This window comes from Ictalurus punctatus, chromosome 20 (assembly GCF_001660625.3).
Source record: "Ictalurus punctatus breed USDA103 chromosome 20, Coco_2.0, whole genome shotgun sequence".
Lineage (NCBI taxonomy): Eukaryota > Metazoa > Chordata > Actinopteri > Siluriformes > Ictaluridae > Ictalurus > Ictalurus punctatus.
Genome location: NC_030435.2, coordinates 11615860 through 11640328, shown reverse-complemented (window position 1 = coordinate 11640328; position 24469 = coordinate 11615860). Strand labels below are relative to the sequence as shown.

Here is a 24469-nt window from a genome sequence, read left to right as displayed (position 1 = left end):
GAAGTTACATGGAGTATACTGTAATGTTTTTCCTTTAACCATCAAGGGATATTGCGTTATTAATGACTCCCCTGGTCTGTTGCTCATGTATTCCCCTTTGGTAGGATACCTGAGGTATTTGAGTGGAGGTCTCAGGCTTTTTCGGTCTCTCAGTTGCCTCCCTTTTTTATCCTCCTCTCCCTCTGATGTTTCTCCCTTGGTCCCCTCATACTCGTCTTTATCGCTCTTGCCGTTTTCTGCCATACTTTCTCGTTCAGCATTCCTTCTATTTTCCGCATCCAATTCTGCCACTGGCTGAAATCGGTCCCTCTCTTCACTTCTTGACATAATCTTCCCCCTACCGTTACCTCCAGGCCTTCCTTTTGCTGGGCCATAGATCGGCTCAGCACCTGCTCTATTTCCTGTAACTTCTTGAATTCTTCCTCCTGTTGGGCCCTTAACCCTGCGACCACTTCCGCCACTTGCTTAGACTGATTGGCCAGTTCTTCCATTCTATTTATCGTTCCTTCATCATATATGATTACATCTTCCATTCTGTTCATCCGGTCTTCCATTTCCTCGTCATTTGATCCCAGGTAGGGATTTATCATAACATCTCCCTCCAGCCTCACCTTCCTTCCTTTCCCTTTCATCCATCTCTTCTCTACTACTCTATCCCATGCTCCATCCAAAAAGTCCTGTCATCCCTCATGTCTTCTGACTTCTTCTCCCCCTTGGTCCCCTTCTCTCTCTTGTCCCTTTTCCCCTCTTTTATCCTGAACACTAGGCTTCGGAGTGCTGGTGGGCCCTCCCCCGTAGCTCATTCCTGGCCTAGGGTGCCCTCATTTTTTACTTCTTTCAGGTACCATTCCACCCTTTTCTTTTGTGCTTGTTCGTGTTGCTTCGCCTCCCGTAGATACTGCTCACACCTGTCCCTTTGTTCTTGTTCCCCTTGCCCCCCTTGTTGGCTCTTGACGTAATCTTCCACCATTTTCTGCCTCTCCTTGTCCTCAACGTCTGGTATGCTAAGGTCCATACTCCACTCTCCTACACAGGTGGCTCCATGTAAGTTTCTTCTGCCTTCCACTTTTTCAGCCACCATTTGTTCTCCTTGGGTTGACATAGTTTTCTTTTGTAATCCTTTGAAAACTCCCTGCATTTCTACTTCCGCTTCTTCCCATTCCTCCTCTTCCCGTAATCCTGTTTCCAACAGTGGGTATATTCCCGTCGGCGGGTTCTTTTTCCTAGGTTTTATCTCAGGTTTAAATTGCGGGTTGTATGGGGGCGGGGGTCCTCGCTCTCCCTGCTTTTCGGCTTGGGGTACCACTTCCCTTTTTTTTCAATCTTGGATCTTTCTTTTTTCATCATTTCCTGCACCTTTCTTGCTAGCTCTTTTTTCCATTCTTTCTCTTCTCTCCCTTTCGTCCGCTTCCTCTTTCTTCTTCCATGCCTTTTCTCGGTCCCTCCTTTCTCTTCCTTCTCGGTAAAACCAGTCTGCTATCTTTTCTTGTTTGACTTGCTTCTCTCTCACTTTTTGTCCCTTCTTTTGTTCTCCCCAGATGATAATTCGGTCCTTCATCTTTTGACACTCTTTCTCTTCAAACGTGCCTGTCTTAGGCCATTTCCATAGTCCACATGTCTTCTCATTCCATTTTTTGCAATAATGTCTAATATCTTTTTCATCTGTCTTATGTTTTTCCACAATAATGTCCAGCGCCGTCCTTCCTTTTTCTGTTTCAGCAGCCATACTTGGCAACCAAATGCGTTTTTCTTATCTAGCTGCTCCTGTTCCACCCTCCTTTTTATGCGTCCTTTTTCCTTTTTTTTTTCCCTTCCTCTTCGTCTTTTCGGCCCAGCTTTTTGTTTTCTCTTGACTGTATACTACAATGCTCACGCGTTATTATACATTTTACACATAACACATTTCACATTTTCCTCCTGACTTTCCCTAATTTCAAAACACTTTTTTATTTATTTTTACTCATACACTCACCAGGTATTACTCTACCCAGACCTGGGCCCAGGATTTATTCCCCTCTAAGCAGACCTGGACTCACTCCAGCGGTATCAGGGGTCCCCACCAAGCAGTCACCACTCTTTACGTGGCCGGTATCTGGGGTTGTGAGGCCTCACCACCTGCCTCTATTGCAACCTGAATCTATTAATTCAGCGGTATCGCAGGACTTTCAAACATGCACTTTAAACACACATTTCACTTTTTCTCTGTGTTACAGCAAATCAGGCTCCTTTTCATGACACATCATCTTTTGCCTTTTCTCACTCACTTCTTTACACTGTGCCCCAATCACAATACAGTACACTTATAGTGGGCTCTTTTGGAGACCAACTCTATCCTTTCTCTGGTCCGTGGGGCCTGATCCAAGTGACAGCAGAGTATCTAAGCCAGGACTTTGTTTAAACGGGTGCCTGTCATACCCTTTTTCGTATACGGCCTTTTGCTGTCCCTTGGGACCAAGTCCCACAACCCAGGTTCAGGATATTCGGATCTTAGCCCAGTCCCATCTGGGTTGCCAAAATGTGGAACAATTCTCTTTCCACTAAATGGTACATATAACACAAGTTAAGAATTTTCTAGCAAAACATATACTCACGCTAATTCAGTTGACTCTTCATTCAGGTTTCGAAAAATACCACACAGAATCAGTGAGTGAGGAAAAGCAAAGGTCCAATTTTATTTTGCCCAAGCACATGAGATCCAAACCGTTTGAGACATCCCAAAGAGTGATCTGACTAGCCTGGAGCGGGGCTCCCCTTTTATACAATTGTCCTATGAGCCTCCGCCCCTTGATCTATTTTCAAATACCAATATGTTTAGCTATTCTTACCTCCCATTCCCCTTATGTCCATATTTGTACAGATTCTGACAACCCTTATATTACATCATTACTCTTTTTCAGCAACTCTTATAATCGTGTTTTATTAATTTCCCTAACCCCTTAGGTTCCAATTTCAGTCTTTTCCCAATCCCCTTAAATTCGACCTAGCCCAGTTTGGGTTTTTTAAAACCGTACTTCTCGTTTTGTTCAACACTTGGCTTCTGGTCGTTGGACAAAGAGGATCTCTGTTGGTGCACCTTTGGATATTTTTTTTTCCGTTTATTTGAATATGGGTGAGTGTTTTAGATTATCTGCTTTTAACTGTGACTTGTTCATTTTTACATATTCTCTTCCCCGTGTTGCTTCCATACATCTTTTGTCCCTTGCCTTCTGTGTGTGTGTGTGTGTGTGTTTCCATAGACCTATAGATAGCTCCCTGCTTCAACCTCATTCCCTTCCTTTTTTTGGTGGTCCTTTCGCTGCTTAATGTTGCCTGTTATTTTGGCTACTAGTGACCAGGTGCACATGGTGAATGCCCTTCTTTACATGCCTCTCTATGTCTCTTGGTATGCAGCTCACAACGCGGGACTTGGTTTCCTATTCGCTGCTCTAGTGGGACTGGAGGGCTTTGATCTCAACACTAGATACCAGCTGTCCCACCTGTTTGCAGACCTCGCTCTTTTGGTTGACGTCTTGCGCACTCCCTCTACAACGTCCACTTTCCCTCCTCCTCTACGATATCGGTTGAGCCCAGCTGCTACCCTTGTTGACGCCTCTACTCAGACGGGTCCTGTTATCAGTACGCCTTCCCTGCTTTCTGCTGATGACTACGAGGCAATGGATTCCCCCAGCACTGACTATTCTGATGACCCACTGAGCCCAATCTCCTCCCCAGGGCATACTCCTTACCATCCGTCTTTCTCTCCCTCCTACTCTCCTACCAGTCCCTCTTATTCTCCTACCAGTCCTCCTTATTCCCAATAAATGTGGTGACAGCCTACTACCCTCTGTGTCCTGTTGTTATTTCCTTATTTTCTTAATTTATTAACATGGGTTATGTGGGAGAAAAAAAATCACTGTGCAGTAATGTATATGTGACAAATAAAGGCTTCTTCTTCTTCAAATGTGTGTTTCTCATTTTATATCACTTTCTTTGATTGGATGAATTTTGTCATTAGAAAGTTGTTTAAATTAGGTATAGCATAAGTTTTGATGAGAAACGTAATATTTTTATATCAATCATACAAAATATTTTTTCTAAAATCTAACCAACCACACATTCCATTTTTTTAGTGTACTTTGTGTTCAGCTACAGTATGTTGGTCCATGCGCCACCTGGTGGTTATTGTGTGACGCACAACAAATACATTTAAATTCTAAGTAGCGTACCTGCAGGGTCCTTTGTGATCTCACGTGCCGAAATTGCTGTCCAACCTGTCATTGTGGGGTAACTGCCCCTTTAAGAAACCGGCTGATGTAATCAGTGACATCCCCACCCCAATTCTGTCTTTCTTCCATGGAGATTAAAACATCTGCTGCAAGTACAGTAAGTATTTACACTTATATTTCCTAATTTTCATTATATTGTGTTGAAATTTTGTAGTTGGATTTCTACCCCGTCATAGTGAAATGTTAATTAATATAAAAACTAAAAACATTTCAGAAATTCAAAATATACAAGTGTAGCTCAAAAAATTTTCTTATCATGGAAAAGTTAATTTTTTTCATAATTTAATTCAAAAAGTGGAACTTTCGTATATCTACATACATAAAGTGAAATATTTCAAGTCTTTGATGACATGGCATCCCAAATCATCACTGACTGTGGAAACATCATGCTGGACTTCAAGCAACTTGGATTCTATGCCTCTCCACTCTTCTTCCAGACTCTGGGACCTTGATTTCCAAATGAAATGCAAAATTTACTTTCATCTGAAAATTGATTGTGGTTGTGTGTACTGAACCAGACTGAGAGATTAAAGGCTCAGGAAACCTTTGCAGGTGTTTTGAGTTAATTAACTGATTAGAGCTCTTCTCATGTCAACATTTCTATATTATAAATTCTTTATTCTAATATTTTGAGATATGGGATTTTTGATTTCCATGAACTGTAAGCTCTAATTATCAAGATTAACACAAAAAGGCTTGAAATATTTCACTTTACATGTAATGAATCTAGAATATTTGAAAGTTCCACATTTGAATTAAATTACAGAAAAAAAAAAAAAAAATTCCACAATATTCAAATTTTTTGGGGTGCACCTATACATGGTCATCTTTAACAATGAATCACTTTGCTGTCACCAAGCCTTCCATGACAGGGTAGACATGGTTCATGACTGGGAGGACATGTGCATAGTTTTTGCCACATTCTGATAATGTTTTCCGTGTTCACATACTGTACAAAAGTCTTAGGCACACTATTTGTTTTATACAGACTTTTTTATAGATTTTTATGTTATGACTTCTACATTATTGAGTCAGTACAAAAAACATTAGGTTTCCAAACATTAGTTTTCCAGCACAAAATTAAATGTTACAGAAAAATGTTTGTATGTCAGTGTCATATCACAGCAAACCAGTGACTACATTTCCCATCCTGCACTGCGGCCTACAAACATGGACTACTCCAGGGGTTCCCAAACTTTTCCAGGGCAAGGCCCCCCAAATGGCATTAACATTTGACCGAGGCCCCCCTTTTGCAAGATGTCTTTAAAACACATTAAAAATACAGACTTCTGAATATATCCCACTTTTTTTTTTTTATTAATAATTACCTCTTTCATTTTTACATTACATTAGGAATTGATTGTGTGTGTGTGTGTGTGTGTGTGTGTGTGTGTGTGTGTGTGTGTGTGTATGTGCATGTGCAAACACACACACACACACACACACACACACACACACACACACACACACACACACACACACACACACACACACACACACACACACACACACACACACACACCCCTTCTCCAGAATTCTAATCACACACACTTGTTGCCAACCTGACACTGATTTTGCATAGTATTGAGTGTTATCACCATACCAAGCGGTTGTAACTTGTTCCTCAAATTGATTCATGGTTTTTGATCTTACACGTTCTTGATTCTTGCCTTGCCTTGCCTCGTTTATTCTTGCTTGTCTGTTGATCGCCTGACACATTACCTGTTATTTCAACCACGCTATTGTCTCATGATTTGGATTTATCTGCCTGCCTCTCTCTAATAAACTCTTATCTTCATTTGCATCCATCCTAACCTTCATTATGGGGAACACGTGACAGTCAGTAAAGAAAGCAGCTTATTATGTAAGAGACACTTTTCAGACAAAAAACATAATGAAGGCTGCTGGGTTTTGCTGCAAAAATAAAAAGCAAGTGTGAAAGTCAAAGTCTCCAGAAGAACTGTGGCTGGTTCTGCACGATGCTCAGTAAAACTTACCAGCTAATTTCCTTATAACTGCACAAATTCTACCTGAGAATACTAATAAAAAAAATTTAAAGCAAATGGTTGACACACCAAATATCAACTTTGTTTAATTTATTTCTGTTTACTGCCCTTTACAGTATTATTTTTAATGTAGAAATTTAATTTCATTATGTTTGAAGGCATCTTTACAGCATTTGTTTGCATGTTTGCAAGACTATTTCACAGTACTGTATATCAACAGTTATTACACACATATTATAACAGTAGATGGTATACATAGTAGGAGTGGACTTTTTTGGTTCTATCGGGATCAGCAGGCATTTTGATGATGATAAGTTGATATTTTACAAACTGTAATATACAAAATGTAGTAAAAACAACAGATTGTGATCAATACAAAGTATTATAATAGATTTCATTGCCTGTTTGAAAAAATAGAGCTGTGCAGATGTAGATGAAAAAGACTAGGCAAGCCTAGTTTAGCTGGACCACCAATTAAAGGGGGGAAACAACAGTTTATAAGGGAACATTTTGAATGTTCTTTTTCCAGGAATGAGTCTAAGTGTAGCTGAGATAGCAAGGAGATATAGGGAATGTGGTTTTAATGGTTTTAATTTTAAGGTTTTGTAAAAAAATTTTGCTATGTCCATTTGTCCATTTTAAAGTCAACCCAATATGAGGTAGAGATAACAGATTTATATTTATAAGGCAATTTCCAGATGATAAAAGGTGAGGTTTAATCTTTTATCTTGATTAACATGGAGGATTGGATCCAAAAATAATGGAGTTTCTCATAAAAATATTATTAAAATGTTTACCAAAAATAGAAAGACCATTTACTAAAAGTTGGGGACTTTGTAAGGTTGAATCATTAATATATACAACTGAAGATTTGGTTAAAGTTATAATTGTCCATTCTTGTCAATACGCTGGTTTACAATTAATCTTATGCTGGAATCAATTCTCCATGTACAGTGACTTGTTATAAGCAGGGCTGGATTTAATGATTTGGGGGCCCTAGGCAAAATAAAGGAATGGGGCCCTCATTTCAGTGTTTTAACATCAACATTTAAATTTTCAGCATACATTATTCAGCATTAATAGCAATAATCAGTGGTAGACTGGGACAAAAAAGTGGCCTTGGACATTCTGGCCCAGAGCGGACCACCACACCCAGCCCACAACATGCATCATATCAACATCATAACATACCGGCTCATTAATGGCTAGACCACATTTTAAAACCACTTACTAGCATAAAAATACAACATAAATGCTATTTAAACATATTTATTGAAGTAGCACTGAGCAGAGTTATATTTGTAAAACAAGTCATATTTGTAAAACAGGCAAGCAGAAACATAAGAACAATGTGACAAAGCATATAAAACACTCAAGACAGCATGTTAGCTAGTCTGGGGGCATCATCTGGGTGCAGTGTAGGAGAGTTGCACCACTCAGTTGTACAACTCCTGAATCAGGACTGAAACGTTATTACACTAAGATGAATCCACATCTAATAATTTTACCCCCAAAAAAATAGACCACTACTACTACTAGTAGTACTGCTACTATAAAAATACACTACATATTAGATATTAAATACATATTATATAATAATGTATTTTATTTAAAAATATTAATATGAAATGAATCTTGATATTAGGCCTATATTAATTAAATAAGTCTACTTCACTACGACCACTAACCAAGAGCAAACAATAAGTTGCTGTATGGTACAGTAGGACAGCAGCTTATTAAAATATTCCTTTTTCTAAATTGTGGTCATATTTAAACATTTATTTGAAGTAGCACTGAGCATGAATCCACATCTGACTGACACACTATCATCAGGTGACATTAAACACACCTACTGCTTCATTTGGGAGCAGGTCAGCAAGGCTTAGGAGGGAATGAGGAGGAGAAGAGGGGTGTATACATATGAGAGTATGTGTGTGTGTGTGTGTGTGTGTGTGTGTGTGTGTGTGTGTGGATGAGAAAAAATGATATTTGAAAGAGCTTGTTTATGTGTATGAGAGAGAGAGTCAGAGACAGAGAAATCTGTTGCCTGTCCCAGCCTCGCTATTCTTTGACAGTAATGCTAGACAGTAATGCTAATCTGTAATGCTAGAGCCATCAGCACCTGCAGAACTGCAACTTGCCTTCACGCCAAAGGCAAAATCTGTTAATTTAAAACACTTCACATGCTCTGGTAAAAAGCATTTTGCTTTCTTCCTTCTTTTTCCTTTTTTCAGAACTGCTGGGTAGCTTCGCTTCATTTTTACTCTATCTGTACACTACACGTGACATCACTGACATTTGCACAAGTTGGCTACTTTTTTCCTGAATCATTTCCGCAGATCACGGTGGTTGTACGGGTGTACCCTTGTACACCCTTTTGCCTGATGCTCCTTTGGATAGGCTCAAGGTTTCCCGTGTCCCTGAAAAAGGATAAGCAGTATAGAAGATGGATGGATTTCTGCAGATGTGCAGTAAAATTGTGGAATAGTCTAATGTAGTGGGTACTGAGGGGGGTCTTGAGACACTTATGAATTAAGCATTTTAGCATGATTAAATTAGCAAAAAGCTTTTTCTTTTTTTAAAAAAAACTTTCTTAACCATAAGTTTGTGCAGCGTTTTGGGGGCCCTTGAAAGCTTGGAACCCAAGGCAATTGCCTAATGGTAAAATCCACCCCTTGGTAAAATGGCCGCCCTTGACTGTACGAGAGTGTGTGTGTGTGTGTGTTAGCACTCCTCAGCTCTTATACTTCTTTTTGACTTTTTGACTAATAAACCATAGTGTGTTACTCTTAAAAGATCTTCAAGTGTGAATCCAATTCGTCAATATCCGCCTAATACCGCTTCTGTGTGTCTAGGTGCCCGTCGTCATTTCTTCTTCTCCCCTTTACTGGATACTAGGTCTCCGTCATGTTTATTTCATGTCATTTTTATCCACAACATTTCCCCACTCTGAGGCTATAAAGCCTCATACACTACCTTAATTACGCGGGTATCTGTGGAGAAACTGGTTCTGCCGCACCCCATGGCCGTCCCCCACTAGCTGTCGGAGGATTACTCTAACGAAGCCATAATCCCTGCGCTCGTCCTCGTAATCAAATGGGTCCCTTACAGTAACCACTTCTACGCTACACTGATCAGAATAGGAGCTGAGGAGGTTTTGTAGACCTGGTGGGAAACGTGCTAGCATTGTGCGCCCCGGGGCTTCATAGTAGATTGGCAGCTGGAGAATGGGCCTTAGGACCCCCCTACGTCCACTTTGCGCCGGACCCATGTAGATGTACCTAGCCATAACTCTTAACCCTTAACTTACTTCTCCTTTCAACTATATATATATGCTATTTCGAATCTAACTACCTTGATTATACGTTTGTTTGCCTACATCGATTATAAGTGTGATTAACTGAGTTCCCCTAATCATTCATTACTACTACTACTGCCGTCGCTAGTTTCAGTATGAGTGGCCACTACAGTAACTACTTGATTGGATCTACACGTCCCTATCTTTCTCAACTAGGCCTGTCAGCCCACAGTTTTGTATTTGTCGGGACCTGCAGAGTCTTGCTTCCCCCCAAAAAACAAACCCCAATCCTTCGCAGTCAGGGGTGGGCGAAAAAATCTCCTATGAGGAAAAATTCCCACCCTGCCAGCACTATGTGCTTGACAGCACCATTATACTTTTCTCGTGCCTGATTACGTCACACTTTGTTGCACATCACAGGTCATACCCCATCACATATCATATCACATATCACAACATTTTATAACAATCGACATGACAGTCTCTATCGGCAGTATCCCTCTGTATTCCAGTTGTCTTCGGCTCAAGCACTTTACGTACTGTAGAGAACCACCCTTTGGGGAGAGGTTAGGCTAGCACTTACACCCAGGGTATGGATCATCACATCTTCTTCTCACCCCTCAGGGTTCAGTAGATCTGCAACACAGATGAACACATACAAAACACCAATAGGTCCCGTTTTTCTCGGATAGGCCCAGTTGGCCACTACCTTGTACAAACGGGTCCTTGCTCTCCCTTGCGCTGTCCTCATCAGTCCTGGCTCATGTCCCGTCTCATGTTCTCATAGACCCCCCTGGTCTCGCTGGTGTTGCTGCTGTCACTGCTCATTGTCTCCCGTCGCATGGTCTCGATCACCACCCCCCGTTGAGGCAGTAACGCCTCACCCTTAACAATGTACTGGCCAGAAAAGGAGGCGGAGGACATCACCATCCGCCGTGCGCAGGGGATCACACAGCAGGCCACCAGACCCACAAGGAGAAGGAGGGCGAGCAGGGACACTCCCAAGCGGGTCAGGGCAGCAGTCCAATCTCCAGAAAGAAACCAAGAGAGCCACGGCGGGAGGCGGAGACTAGACCCAAAGCCAGAGTTAGCCGCTTGCTCCACTTGAAGGGCCTGTAGTTGACCCAGGACCTTGGAGAGAGCACCCTCAGAACCAGTGTGCAAAGGGATCGCAGCACAGCACTCGGGACCAATCATTGCACAGACACCCTCCTCAGGGGCACGCATCTGGTCCAGGACAAAACGGTTCTGAGCAGCCATGAGGGAAGTGGCATGGAGCTGATCACGGACCACTCAGAGAGCACTCACCGAGTAGTTAATAAAGCGTTGCTCGTTGTATCACATGTAATTAATCCATGCCACATTGCGGTTGATCTGCACGGCTGGGATCAAAATAGATGCTACACCACTGCCAATGGCCTCCATGGCTCTGTAGCGAGCAGGAACGCCAACGGGGGTGCCCCCAAAGTCCAGATGGATGGTCTCATCAGCGGCCCAGTCAGAATAGCTCGCTGCACCAGCGTCACGGACATACTGAGTCCACAGGGCCACGTCGCGGCGTGAACAGGACCGGCTGGATGATGGTTGGTCAGCCACCAACAAAACACGGGTCTTACTGTCCAACCTAACCAGGGCGCAGCACCCCTGCCATTCCGCAGGCAAAGTCTGGCATACACGTTGGCCCCCACAAAACCAGAAAATATCCGCAAGGGGAACAGTACCAACACTAAGATCAGGTAGGGGAATTGTCACACTGGGGGTGCATGGGGATGAATCACAGACAGAGAGGGTCTCAATTTGCAAATCATTAGCGAACAGGGAGACATTACTTCGGGCAGACACGTTTCCCACAGGATATACGCCAACAGAGGAGCAGAGGCAGATGGGAAAGAACAAGGGCAGAGACAGTTGGACGCGGACAAAAGTCGACACTTAAGTGGAAACAGGGTGAAACAGGCATGAGGAGCTTGTATTGTACATCCACGATGGGCCAAAGTCAGAAGAAAGGGCCCCAAGGAGGCACACAGTAGGACACAAAAAATCAACAGAACAGGGGTGGTGAGGCATTCCGTGAGGTTCCCCATAGGCAGCATAAAATGGGGGGTGAGGCTACGATCATGACATATGAGACACAAGCAATCCGTCACAGATCGAGCAGTATGGACCATCCATGCCAGATACATGTTACTCTGCTCCTCCGTAAGCGAGGTGTTATCGGTGGAGATTGAATAGTATTGTAATTTCATTAATTTATGTGCGATCGGAGTTGACATCGGGGCAATGAGGAGGGGGTGGAGAGTCCGGGATGTGAAAGGTGACCCTGTACTATCATGGTAAGAACACACCGTAGCTGAGCAAAGGAACGGTTGCCACAGGGGGCCAATAGTGGGCAGCTCAAAGGAGCACCTACTCGTCCGTGCCCTACCAGTAATTCTAAGATGTCCCACGCAAATCTCCACAGATCGAGCTTGGGAGAAAGTGAATGAGGCCAAAGAGGGACTTCTGCCAATCAGGGACTCTTCATGGGCGAGTCTAAGGAGAGCTAATGCGCACATCGATCTACGTGAACCTACAGTTAAGCCAGGGGCCGTCCAGGATCGAACATGCCTAATACGGGGTTAGAGGGGTTTGCGGGAAGTAGCAGCAAATCGTGGGTGTAACGTGTTATAGGAATCCATGGCATTATTGAAGGTATGAACAGTCCTTCTAAACATTGGGTCGTAGAAAAAGAAAAAGAGTGCTATTAGCCCTGCTGCAAAAATCACCCTACCCCCATATGTGCTACTATTCTGCGGAGCTCGTGCCACCGGTCCCCTCCGGAACCGGTGGTAGGGGAGTGTGCAAGGATTCATGCGGAGACTGAAGTTCAGGAGTAAGCCCAGGTAAGCTCAACTGTGTAGGGACTGCAGCGTATCCAAGTCAATTAGGCTCAGAGGCAAAGCGGGGTCGTCAAGGTCCTGACAGAGAGTGGCAAGTGTAGACAGAAAATCCTCCTCCGTTGGGGTTACAAATTCCTGTGGGCTGGTAACTACAACACCCGTCACTTCTACTCGGGGCGAGAGAACAAGGTCCATATCATAGCAAGGAGTGGAGAGAAGCAGAGGGCCTGTTGGGCTACTGGCATCAGACTGAGACAGTTTATCTAGTTTTTCTACAGCCCGCCGCTTAGTCTGGGCTCGAGTGCCTAGGCAGGGCTCAGGGATGCATCCGAATCACTGTCACTATCGGTGAACACCACTGCCCCAATGGGCTGCCTTGTACTGACTAGACCTGAGGTCGATGGTTGTTCGTCAGTAATGTCTTGCAGTAGCGGGCCCTTACCTGGTTCGGCGCGACTGCAGTGGTTCAAGTGATACCAGTAATTCCTCCCCTCAACTTTTACAGCCGTGGGGGTTGCAGCAACCACGGTGAAGGGTCCTTCCTGACGTCCTGCAAGGGGGCTCTTCCTCTTGAAAACACGAATGTATACCTGGTCCCCGGGTGCCACTAGACGCACGTCCTCCCGTACCTCGTTCTCTCCACCTAATAAAAATTTAGCCGCGGTCCTCGCGTCTTCCTTGGAAGTCGCAGTTGCCTCCACCCACCTGCTGAAGCGGTCTACTATTACTAGAATGTAGCGCTTCCCTTCTTTCCGGTTGTCTGCTCCCATGTCTACATAATCCATCATTATATGCCGGAAAGGTCCCGTCGGCGGGGGAATATGTCCTAAAGGGGCAGTAAAGTTCTTTCGCACATTGTTCTTGATACACACATCACATCTTTTCAACGCATAGTCCACCATACTGGCCAGAAATGGGGACCACCATTCCTGATGGATTTTTTGGATAGTTTCGGTCCTATGGGCGTGATCCAAGCCATGGGCTTCTTTGATCAAGAGCGGGAGGTAACAGGCTGGGGCTATACACAACCCTTCTATGCTGCGCCACAATCCAGTACCCGCCTCTTTTTTCGCCCCCCGTTTTATCCACGCCGATATTTCAGCCACACCTGTGGTGTTCTGCAGCTCCCCTAAGTGGGCCACATTGTCTTCCTGTGGATGCTGCAGCTGACTCTCCCCGGGCTGAGTTAGGGTTGGGGAAGGGGAATACTCATCACCACCTCAAATGTCGCCGGGTTTGGTCGTGCTTCTACTACTGCCAACCCAGCCTTATTGCCCGTATCAGTACGATAACAGGAACCGTCCACAAAATACGTATTCTTAGCATTATCAATAGGGCAGTTCTCCAAATCCGAACGCGCTTTCAAAAATTTCTCTGATGCCGCTACGCACTCATGGGGTACACCATCTATCGGGGTTACCAGTTTATCGGCCGGATTCACCGTGGTGCACCGTTCTATAGTGAGCTCCGGGGCTGACAGAATGGAGTCATATCCTGTTCGACGGGAGTTCGTTATCACATGACTCGTGACTCGTTAGGAGCGCATGCAGTGCATGGGTCGTATATAATGTAACAGGGTGCCCCATGGTGATTGAGGACGCTTTCTGATATGCAAATGCGGCCGCTGCCAAAGACCGATAACAGGGTGGCATCCCTTTTTCTACGTTATCGAGAGCCGTGCTGTAATAGGCGATGGACTGTTTTCCCACCCCTTGTTGCTGCTGAGTTAGGACGGCCGATGCATACCCCTTTCTTTCGGATACATAGAGGTGAAACGGTTTGCTATTGTCTGGGTTAGCCAATGCAGGAGCGGTCATTAAGGCCATTTTAATATCTGCGAGTGCGGCTAGAGCTTCAGGAGTCCAGACGAGAGGGGCATTTGGCTGTGATTGGTCTGCTGCCTTAATCATGTCCCGTAATGGCTGAACCCTTAGCGCGAACTCACATATCCATGGGCGACTGAACCCCGCCATTCCTAGAAACGCCACCATCTGTCGTACGGTGGTTGGCTGTGGGGCCTTGCGTATGGCCTCTTCATGCTTTGGCGCTATAGTACGGCTTTCTCCCTCTAACACACGACCTAGGTATTCCACTTTTTGTCTACAAAATTGCAACTTTTCTTTACTCACTTTGTGGCCATTTTCGGCCAACATTCTTAGGACCTTTAGTGAGTCGTGCTGGCATTGTTCTTTAGACGCACTACAAATCAAAAGGTCATCGACATATTGCAAGATGGTGCTACGGCACTCCAGGGCTGAGAGGTCTTGAGCCAGTACCTGATTAAATATGGATGGGCTTTCACAGTATCCCTGCGGAAGTCTAGTGTATGTGTACTGCTGCCCTTCATACATGAAAGCAAACAAATGCTGTGAGTCTGGGTGCAGTGAAACGCTAAAAAATGCTGAGCATAAGTCTATGACAGTATACCATTTGGTCCCTTCTGGAATGTTCGACAATAGGGTGTGTGGATCTGGCACTACTGGTGTTTCAGGTATCACGATTTGGTTAATAGCACGCAATTCATGTACTAGCCTCCACTTCTCTGGTTCAGGTTTTCTAACTGGAAAAATGGGGGTATTGCACTGACTTGGCGTGGAGATTAGCACTCCGGCCTCTACCAATCCGTGTATTGTGGGCCGTATGCCTTCTCTAGCTTGCGCTGACAACGGACACTGTTTCTGGTAGGGCAACCTTGCATTCTCTTTTACCTTAATCTGAGCTAGGTCGGCGGATTTAACAAGCCCTACGTCGGTCGGATGTTTTGTCCATAGCTGTTCTGGAACAGTTTTCAGTATTTCCTCATTGTCCTGATCTTTTGCTGCCTTAACTGCCATTTGCAAACCACTTTGGTCCGTGCTCGTGCAGACACTAGTGGCCACGGCGGTGTCAACTGCTGTTATTGAGATTCGCACAAACTTTCCATCAGGCGACTTGTGCAAAGACGGATTGGTAGTTGGCTTCCACTCTTTTACTTCTTTCGTCTGCCTTATCATTGGCCCTACATCTTCCGGTTCAAGGCCTTTGGTAACCATGAGTGTGACATGGGGCGCTGTCCCTTCCAGCTGATACCAGTTTGTGATTCTCTCTGGGAGCTTGATCATAGCCGCCACTCCCTGTGGGCCGCTTATTATTTCCATGGCTTTAATGTCCATTACTTGTCCCTGTTCCATGTCTTCCCAAAGCTGAGCATATTCCTGGTCTCGTCCACCGTCATCATATTTAATAGTGCAATGTAAAGGGGCCTCCACCTCTGTGCAATCGGGCCGCATGTACTGTAACCATGGTTTCCATTCTGTGTATCTGTGCCAGAGTTCCGAGTTAGATGGATCGGACATCTCCAACCAGTATACCATCCTCACATTTCGGGCGGTGCTAGGTGGCTCGTGCAACAGTAGGTATTGTGTGGATATTGATTTAGGGAATGTCACCCAAATCCCAGTCACCACGCACTGTATCTGAGCTCCCAACTTACACAGGGCATCACGTCCCAGTAGGTTAACAGGTGCTCCTGGCGAATATAACAGGGGTGCTTGTATTGTCACGCCATCCAGAGTTAGTTCTTGAGGCTCGGTGAATCCTAAGGTCTGTATTTTTCCTGAGAAGCCCATAGTTTGAATTGCCTTACAGGTGAGGGGGAGCTGTGAACCTTCTTTCCCTATGCTTGAATATGTAGCTCCAGTGTTGATCATAAAGGGCGTTTGCAAGGTGTTTCCGATCATCACTGTAACAGTTGGCTCTTGTTCTGGGTGCAGTGTGGTGACGGACTGCATGAGCTCCCCCAGCGGTTGACACTGAGGTGGCATTCCATAGCTCTCCGGCGCTCTTGGTCCAAGCACCTGACCTCTTCTTTCAGCCCTATCCACGCGGTCTCCCCAGGTTTGTCGTGGGACACATGGACAATTTCTCCTGAAGTGGCTAGGGTCGCCGCATCCCCAACACCCTTCAGCTGCCATATATGGTCTTTGCAAAACACGACCCCATCCGTATCCTCGTCCCCTCCCCCAGGCGGGTGGTTCCCCGGGTACATGGGGGCCCTCATTTGATATATGTAATCCATCTGGGCGGGGTGCAGTATAGTAGTTATGTGTGGGACATGCGGTTGTGGGTGGGTCTGGTATCCACTGGCCAGCAGTAAAGGGTCAGCCTGTGCTGGGGCTGCCGCTTGTGGATGGGGCACCATTACTGCCGCTTGTTTAATGTGTTCCTTCCTCCGTTCCTTCTCTTCCTGTTTAGTCCTGGCCAGTTCGCCGAGCTGTGCTTTACAGAGTTGGCTCATTGGGGTTTCAGTGGCATCTTTAGCTTCTTTTTTCAGCTTTCTGTGTTGCTCCACGTGATGGGTCACTTGTGCCAGAAATGAAGCCCATTCCATTGCGTTGAGCCCCACCACTTCCTCTAACTTCTGCTGTACCTCCCCAGGGAGAGCCTTCTTCAACAGCAGTTTGAACAGTCCCACACTTGCCACCGAATCGTCCCATTTGGCACCCATTTCATCCCTCCATTTGTCTTGAAACTCTTATATGAAGGTTATCACGTTTTCTTCGTCTTTCAGTTTTATATTTTCGAGCTTTACAGGGTCCATCTTAGCCGGAAACATACTCCTCACAGCGTCCCATATTTCTTGTCGGTACAGGCCAAACGGGATGACGTCAGCCTTGGGGTCGTCTATCAAATCCCTGTGTTCTGCCCTATCGAAAATCTCTTCAGCCCGCCCCTTGCCCGTTTGGCAGAGAATGGCTTTGATATCACCAATTGCCAGGTGCTGTCCTGATGTTTTTTCCTCAAACTGTGTAATCCATTTCTGCCCCCCTTCACACATGCCGGGTAGTCGTTGGATCAGGCCCGTTAGGTCCATGAAACTCCAGGGTGCATAATGTAGGGCTTTTCCTTTAACCATGAGGGGCATCTGACCTGGGGGTGACCACCCAACCTGATTAAGGCTGGGCTCCAACTGGGAGCGGGAATGCGCTAAGTACGCTGTGATACCAGGTTGGAATCTCACTGGGGGCCTCAGGCTTGCCCTGCTCCATAGTGCTCTAGCTTCACTAGGCTCCGTCTTCGTGGCCCTTGAGTCCTCCTCCTCACTGACGTATTGTTCAACTTTTCCTTCGTTGTCTGTTTCAGTCCCCTCGCTCTCAGTGCCCCCTTGTTTGTCCAGATCCATGTCTGAACTCACTTGCTTCTTCTTATGCTGGTGGTATATTAGGACCTTTGAGGCCTTACTCAGGCTCTTCACATGTTTTCCTGCTGACTGGTTCAGTGCTCTTCTCGACCTCTGTGATTTTGATTCTCCCAAATGGGGCTTGTGCGCATACTTATTTTTCACAGCCGTCACCATTTGGAATGCTTGACCTGCGAGATTTTTCAATTCATCCATTTTACCCATGCCGTATGATATCCCGTCCTCCAACCGTTGAATCCTGCCGTCCAATTCCTTATCCTCCTCGATAGCATATGGGGAGAGCACCACATCCCCCTCTATATGGACCACCCGCCCCACATTGTTTCTCGGCTACCCTTTTTCTCCTCCTCTGGTATGTGGAGCCCCTCGTGCTCCCTTTTCACCCTCGTGCCCTCTCTCACTCCTACGACCTTCTTGATTGTCACTGATCCTATGCTCCTCCTGCTCCTGTATTTCCTCCAGTTTCTTGTCTCTTTGCTTGTGCACCATCGGCCGTGACCCTGGCCTCAGGGTGCTAGTGCTGATGGGAATCTCCCCGTGCTCCGGCCACCCCGGAGTGTGGGTCCAGTTTTTCATATACTCCTGTAGTTCCCTGTCCCTCTCTTTGTTGCCTACCTGTGGGAGGTCCAGCCGTGGGCTTTCGCTCTCGACCGGGGTTCTATCCTCGTATCCAGCAGCTCCTTCTTCCATTTTGGTAAGTTCTCCATCCTCCCGCATGCGATGCCTCATTCTTTGGGATCCAGTGAATGTTCCCTGCATGTCCACCTCGGTTTCCTTCCATTCATCTTCTCTGTCCTCCAGGTCTTGCATCATGTAGAGCCCGGCAGGTGGGGCACTTCCGGCAGGTCTCACTGGAGGGCGGTACTGAGGGTTATATGGGGCAGGGCCTCGGCCCATTCCTTCTGAATGGCCTCTTTTATCTTTTTTCCTAGGCTTGCTTCCCTTTCTTCTTTCTTCCATACCACCGCCTCTGCTCGTTCTCTCTGCCGTCTATCCTTCTCCTTCTCCTCCTTCCCTGCGTTCACAAACTAGTCCACTATCTTCTCTGTCTTCACACATTTCTCCCTCACTATCAAGCCTTTTTTCTGTTCATTCCATACAGCTAATCTCTCTTTCATTATCTGGCATAGCTGTTCATGAAGAGTACCTTCCTCGGGCCATTTCCACTCACCACTAGTCTTCTCACTCCATTTTTTACAATAATGCCTAATGTCCTTCTCATCTGTACAGTGTTTGCTTATCACCCTCTCTATCGGGCTCATCTCTTTCTTACATTCAGCCATAACTCTGGTCATGTCGCACACCTCTCAGCCCTTAGAGTCTTTTGTACATGCCCCCCTAAATCCCCTAAGTTATCCCTCACAGCTAAATGTTTTCCTCCTACCTTGTCCTGCTGTTCCGGCCTGCTTAGCCTATCTCGTACCGATTTATGCCTGCTTTTCCCTTCCGTCCGTACTTGGTCCAGCCAGCTGCCCTAGGGACTCACATACACTCAGAGTACATACATTCAATTAATTAAGACGATTAATTAATTAATTAAGATGATTCAATTAATCATGATTCTTAAGTTTAACTTTAGGTAATTCACACAGCCTCACACAATCCGGCAATTCTTACATGTTTACAATGTTCTTAGACATAATATTTACAAACCCTATTCAATATTACCCAATTTTGGGGCCTGTAATTTTTCACTTATCATAAGTGTTTTCAGGAAGGAATACAACAAGGGAAAAATTATTTTAAATTAAATTATATTATTATTATTTGTCATTTAACTAAACAACACATTCATAATTTATGTAATATAAATGAAAGGTCCCAATGGACTGACTCACTCATTTCTCAACAATTTTGTTATATATTACAGGTCTAGAAGTTCTTATTCACACAATGGGCAGTCTGACAGATGTCTAAAATATTTACAATGTTCTTGCATGCTCCCCCGATTTTTAAAACACTCACACAGCAGTTATTGCTACCAAAGAAATTATAATACACACAGTCACACCCGACTCACAGAAAGTCTGTACTAGATTCAAAACATTCAAAAAAATAATAAAAATCTCACAATGTTCTGTGTCACCCAGCTCAATCTGAAGAGCGCACACACACACACATTTTTTTTTCCTTCCACACAGACAGCAGGCCTGCCTGCACAGATAAGAACAGATAGGAACACACACACCACTCCTTTTTATAAACAACGCCCGCAAACTCACATACACATATTATATTCACACACTATTACACATATTTATTTTATTACATACACACAATTGTGGTCTCAGAGTATAAAGCGCCTTCACACCAGCTCCATATGTATGAAGCTTACAGTCATATAAATTAAATGCAACTTTCTCCAAAACTCATTTTTTTAAAGCTTATCCAACACACACACCTCCTTATGTATGTAGCTCATGTTCAGAACACTAATGAATACATTTTTCCCTGTCTCCAAACCTAAATTTCAGAGCTTATCGCACATGCATGCACGCTCTCACACCATACTCATATTATAAGCACACACATTTGTTATTACACATTCCATTCATACACCGGACACGCTGTTTTGCACGACCGGACCTGGGCCCAGGATTTATACCCCTCTCTATCCAGACCTGGACTGACTCAATCCAGTGGTATTAGGGGTCTCCCACCAATGCAGCCGCCACTTCTAGTCTAGTAGCCGGTATCTGGGGTTTGAGGCCTTATATCCACCTGCTTCCTATCCAGCCCTGGAATTTTTAACCAGCGGTATTGCAGGACTTTCACTCACACAACACATACAATTTCATTAAACAGTCTTATGAACCTTATTCATAGCCCCTATACAATTACACTTGGTTCACACTTCTCTTACCTCTTCTCACTCACCCAAGGTTCTTTTGGAGACGAACTTTATTCTTTCTTCCCACCCCGGGGCTTCCCAATCGTAACAACAGACCACTAAAACAGAGCTTTGAAATAACAGGTGTCTGCAATGCCTTCGTTCTACACGGCCTATCTGTTGCTTAGAGAGTGAAGTCCCACGGGAGAGATTACAGACATATAGATCTTAGCCCAGTCCCAATCAGAAGATTGAGGGTTCGAGTCCCATCTGGGTTGCCAAATGCTGGCTCAAATTTAGCCTATTACTCAAAAACACTTAAAATTCAACATAGAAGCAAATACTTACATCTATCTCCGAACCCAGTTGGAGATAGAAAAAAAAAAACACCAGCCATGAGTGAGAAGAAGCAAGGGTCCAGATTTATTGGTTCCGTTCCACCACACGAGATCCACACCCGGAGCTCAAGCTCCAGTATTTATACTGTATTTACACAGTAGATAACCAATATATTTCAGAAAGACTATGATATCAATACCAATAGGGTTAAAAAAGAGCTCATCTACATTACCATTAGGTTTTGAAAAGGGCTTATCAAATTTACCATTGGGCTCTTAAAAAGGATTTTCCAAGTTACCATTAGGTTTCTGAAAATGGACTTTCAAATTTACCATTAGGCTCTGAAAATGGGCTTTCCAAGTTACCATTAGGTTCAAAAGTGGAGAGACAAAACAATTTAGAGAGACCTTGGTCTCACTAATATCTCGCGGGGCGGGGGCAGCTTGACTCAGCTACCCTTATAAATGGCTCCTCATGGTTTTCTCTTAAAATTAAGGCCTTCCTTGCGAGACAAGAATCTTCACCATCTGAATTATGAGTAAGTTACATTTTTCTGTATTTCTAGTTTATAATTTATTTTCATATTTGCTCTATATCTCTATTTTATATATAGTTATACTGCTTACAAAATGGTTTACTGTACTTCCTACTTCATAATATCATTATATTACCCTTTTACTATCCTACATATCCTACTACTCTTTATTTTTATATTTTATTATTCTAAGATATTCCCCTTATAATATCTTAATACTCCTTTTTATTATTCTTATAAAGTTATAATGTTATGTGTGTGAGAGAGAGAGAGACAGAGAGTGTGTTTGTGTGTGTTATGTCTACATGCCCGCCCTTGACTGTACGAGAGTGTGTGTGTGTGTGTTAGCACTCCTCAGCTCTTATACTTCTTTTTGACTTTTTGACTAATAAACCATAGTGTGTTACTCTTAAAAGATCTTAAAGTGTGAATCCAATTCGTCAATAGCCGCTTAATACCGCTTCTGTGTGTCTAGGTGCCCGTCGTCATTTCTTCTTCTCCCCTTTACTGGATACTAGGTCTCCCTCATGTTTATTTCATGTCATTTTTATCCACAACAATACACAGGTGAAATCAACATATGTAAAGCACTCCTAACTACACAAAGCAACAGCAATGATCTGCCACAGGATGGAGTCTTAAGTACATCACCCGAAACGTGCAGCCAACCTATCCTATTGCACAAGGCAGGAGCAGGCGTGGACAAGATGTGATCATCCAGTGGCAAGTCGGAACGTGACACATGCAGGCCTAAAGAAGGAGGAGGAGACAAAAGACACCCATTCCACCACCGACATAGACACACGAATGGCACATAGAGCAAACAGAAATACACTGGAGAACGTAACACAGATATGTAATATTCAATCATTTTCCTTAATAAGCAAATGAAAGTATAATATTTTTGTCTCATTTATTTAAATGGGTTCTGTTTGTCTACTTTTAGGACTTCTGATGATGTTTTAGGTTATATTTATGAAGATGTACAGAAAATTCTAAAGGGTTCAGAAACTTTCAAGCACCAATGTATGTTGTTTGTCTGTACCACCTAACTTGTTTGCTGATATAGTCTTTTGTTTGTTCTTTTACTAATTCCTTTATTTAGGTTCCCCTAGCTGAGAGAAATATCTTCGCCCCAGTAGACACCTACCAGAGGTTAAACAGAGGAAGAATGATTACCTTTGCTCAGGAGCTTGTTGTTTTAGTCTTCTCAAGGAAACTCTGAAAGAATCCACTCTCAAAGGAAATTCTTTGCCAGATGACCCACCAAAAAAGCAACTGGATAAGGAAAAGGTACATGCCTTAACAGGTAAAGATGTGACCTTATTTGTATTTTCCATGTCTTCATTGCAGCAATACCAACATAGTTACAGTGAACATATATAATATGTGTAGCAAGGCACATACTGCTGAAACGCTTCCATTTCATAGCAGACTAAGATTTCTTAAGTATTAAGTACTCTTAAATGTTAGTATTTTAAGGATGTGATGAAATAATATTATAGATGTTGTGGCTTTCTTTTGTTCGTGCAAACCAAAGCAAATGTTGTCTGGGTGGTATGAACTGAAACCTCTCATTTGTTTTCGCTAACAGATGCCGTCATGACGGAATTTCTAGACACAACTCCAGCTGATGAGTGGAATTGCCTATGGCACAAATGTAACAACGGGCAATTTGCAAATAAAAGAAAGATTTAATTTATGGAATATTTACTATTTCAGTAACATTTTTTTTGTTGAAAATCTTCTGTTGACCTGTTGTGATTACTGTACATGTATTGGAGCACTGTATTGCTTGCATATTTAATGCATCTGCATATTTGTTGAGCCCATAAATGTTTGTTTTTTTTTTTATGGTGAATGTGAGTCATACAAAAAACTATTAGAATTCATAATCATAAAGTGAACTATTAAAATAATGACTACTGTTACCTTTTCAGTAATTTAAGCACATTTTGAAATGGTGAAAGAAATTATGAAAGAAATTTAAATACTAGGCACATTGACAGAAGTTTTATATTTTATTTTATTTAGTGTATTCCTAATACACTCCAGTGCACCTAATACACACTTCTCATTATGGGAAGACCACAAAGTAATCACAATCTTCTTTATGCTGCACCTGCATGGTGGTGCAGCGAGTAAAGAGAGTATATAACTGGCCAAGATTTGAATCCAGATGTTAATCATGTTTCTTGGATCCACAACAAATAATGTCTCACAGTTGTTCCCAAGAAAAGTGAATCACTGGTATACTAGGGGGTTTCTATGAAATGTCAGTGGAAAGCAAATGTTAAATTCTGTGTGTTGATCACTGAAAGTGGACTATAAATATGACAGAAATATAACATAAATATTAATATATTTCCAATGCTCTCAAGGTATTGAAAGAGCAGCCATAGCATGGATGAGGTGCATTTTAATGTCACTTGAAATTAAATAAAATTGCAACCTAAGCAGATTATTACTATATCATTAGTGAATTTTTAATGCCCTGACTTTGCAATTCTAAAGCAGTGCCAATATTCATAAAGGATATTTTATTGTTACTATAAGCAGGCAAGAATTATGCAATTAGCACACTTCAAGTGTAACTGGTATGCCATTGCAATATGAAAGACATTTATTTCAATGATACCTAAAATACAATAGAAGCTTGAGTTAAAGTTACTTCCTATATCATTGCAAGTAATTTGCAGTATGTCTTCAGCATACTATTTCTATATACCTAGTGCAGCTCTAACTCACTCAAAGTGATATTTAAATCAGTTAAAGCCAAAATGTGTTTTAATGTCACTATAAGTAAAAGGATAGTATAACATTACTGTATGTTCAACACTCTTACAGTGTAACTGAGTTGCAATTGTAATGTCACCAAAATACATTTGAAGTTCACATTGAGTAAATGTACATTGCAAAAAATTAAATACAAGTGTACTTATGTATGCTTGGAATAGTTCTATTTTAGCACAACCAAGTATACCTAACACATTTTTAGTTGAACCACAGCACTGCTTTCGGACAACTAAAGTGCATTAAGTACAAAATTATTTGTTCCAATTTAGCATTCTTTAGGTATGTCAGTTTATAGTGCGCCACCAATATATTTAAGTATAATGAAGAATCCAAGAATAAAGT

The 24469-nt window shown here is 43.3% G+C and overlaps 1 protein-coding gene and 1 long non-coding RNA gene across 2 annotated transcripts; both read left to right on the top strand.

Moving 5' to 3' along the window:
- Positions 1-732: 732 nt before the first annotated feature.
- Positions 733-3819, top strand: LOC124627470 (uncharacterized). Its single transcript, XM_047153640.2, has 2 exons — positions 733-3109; positions 3391-3819. The coding sequence occupies exons 1-2, from the start codon at positions 3106-3108 to the stop codon at positions 3798-3800; spliced, it is 414 nt and encodes a 137-aa protein (XP_047009596.2). The 5' UTR covers positions 733-3105; the 3' UTR covers positions 3801-3819.
- Positions 3820-21513: 17694 nt separating this feature from the next.
- LOC108261054 (uncharacterized) lies at positions 21514-23262 on the top strand. Its single transcript, XR_001811312.3, has 3 exons — positions 21514-22187; positions 22437-22640; positions 22926-23262. It is a non-coding gene; the product is annotated as an uncharacterized LOC108261054 (long non-coding RNA).
- The last annotated feature ends 1207 nt before the right edge of the window (positions 23263-24469 follow it).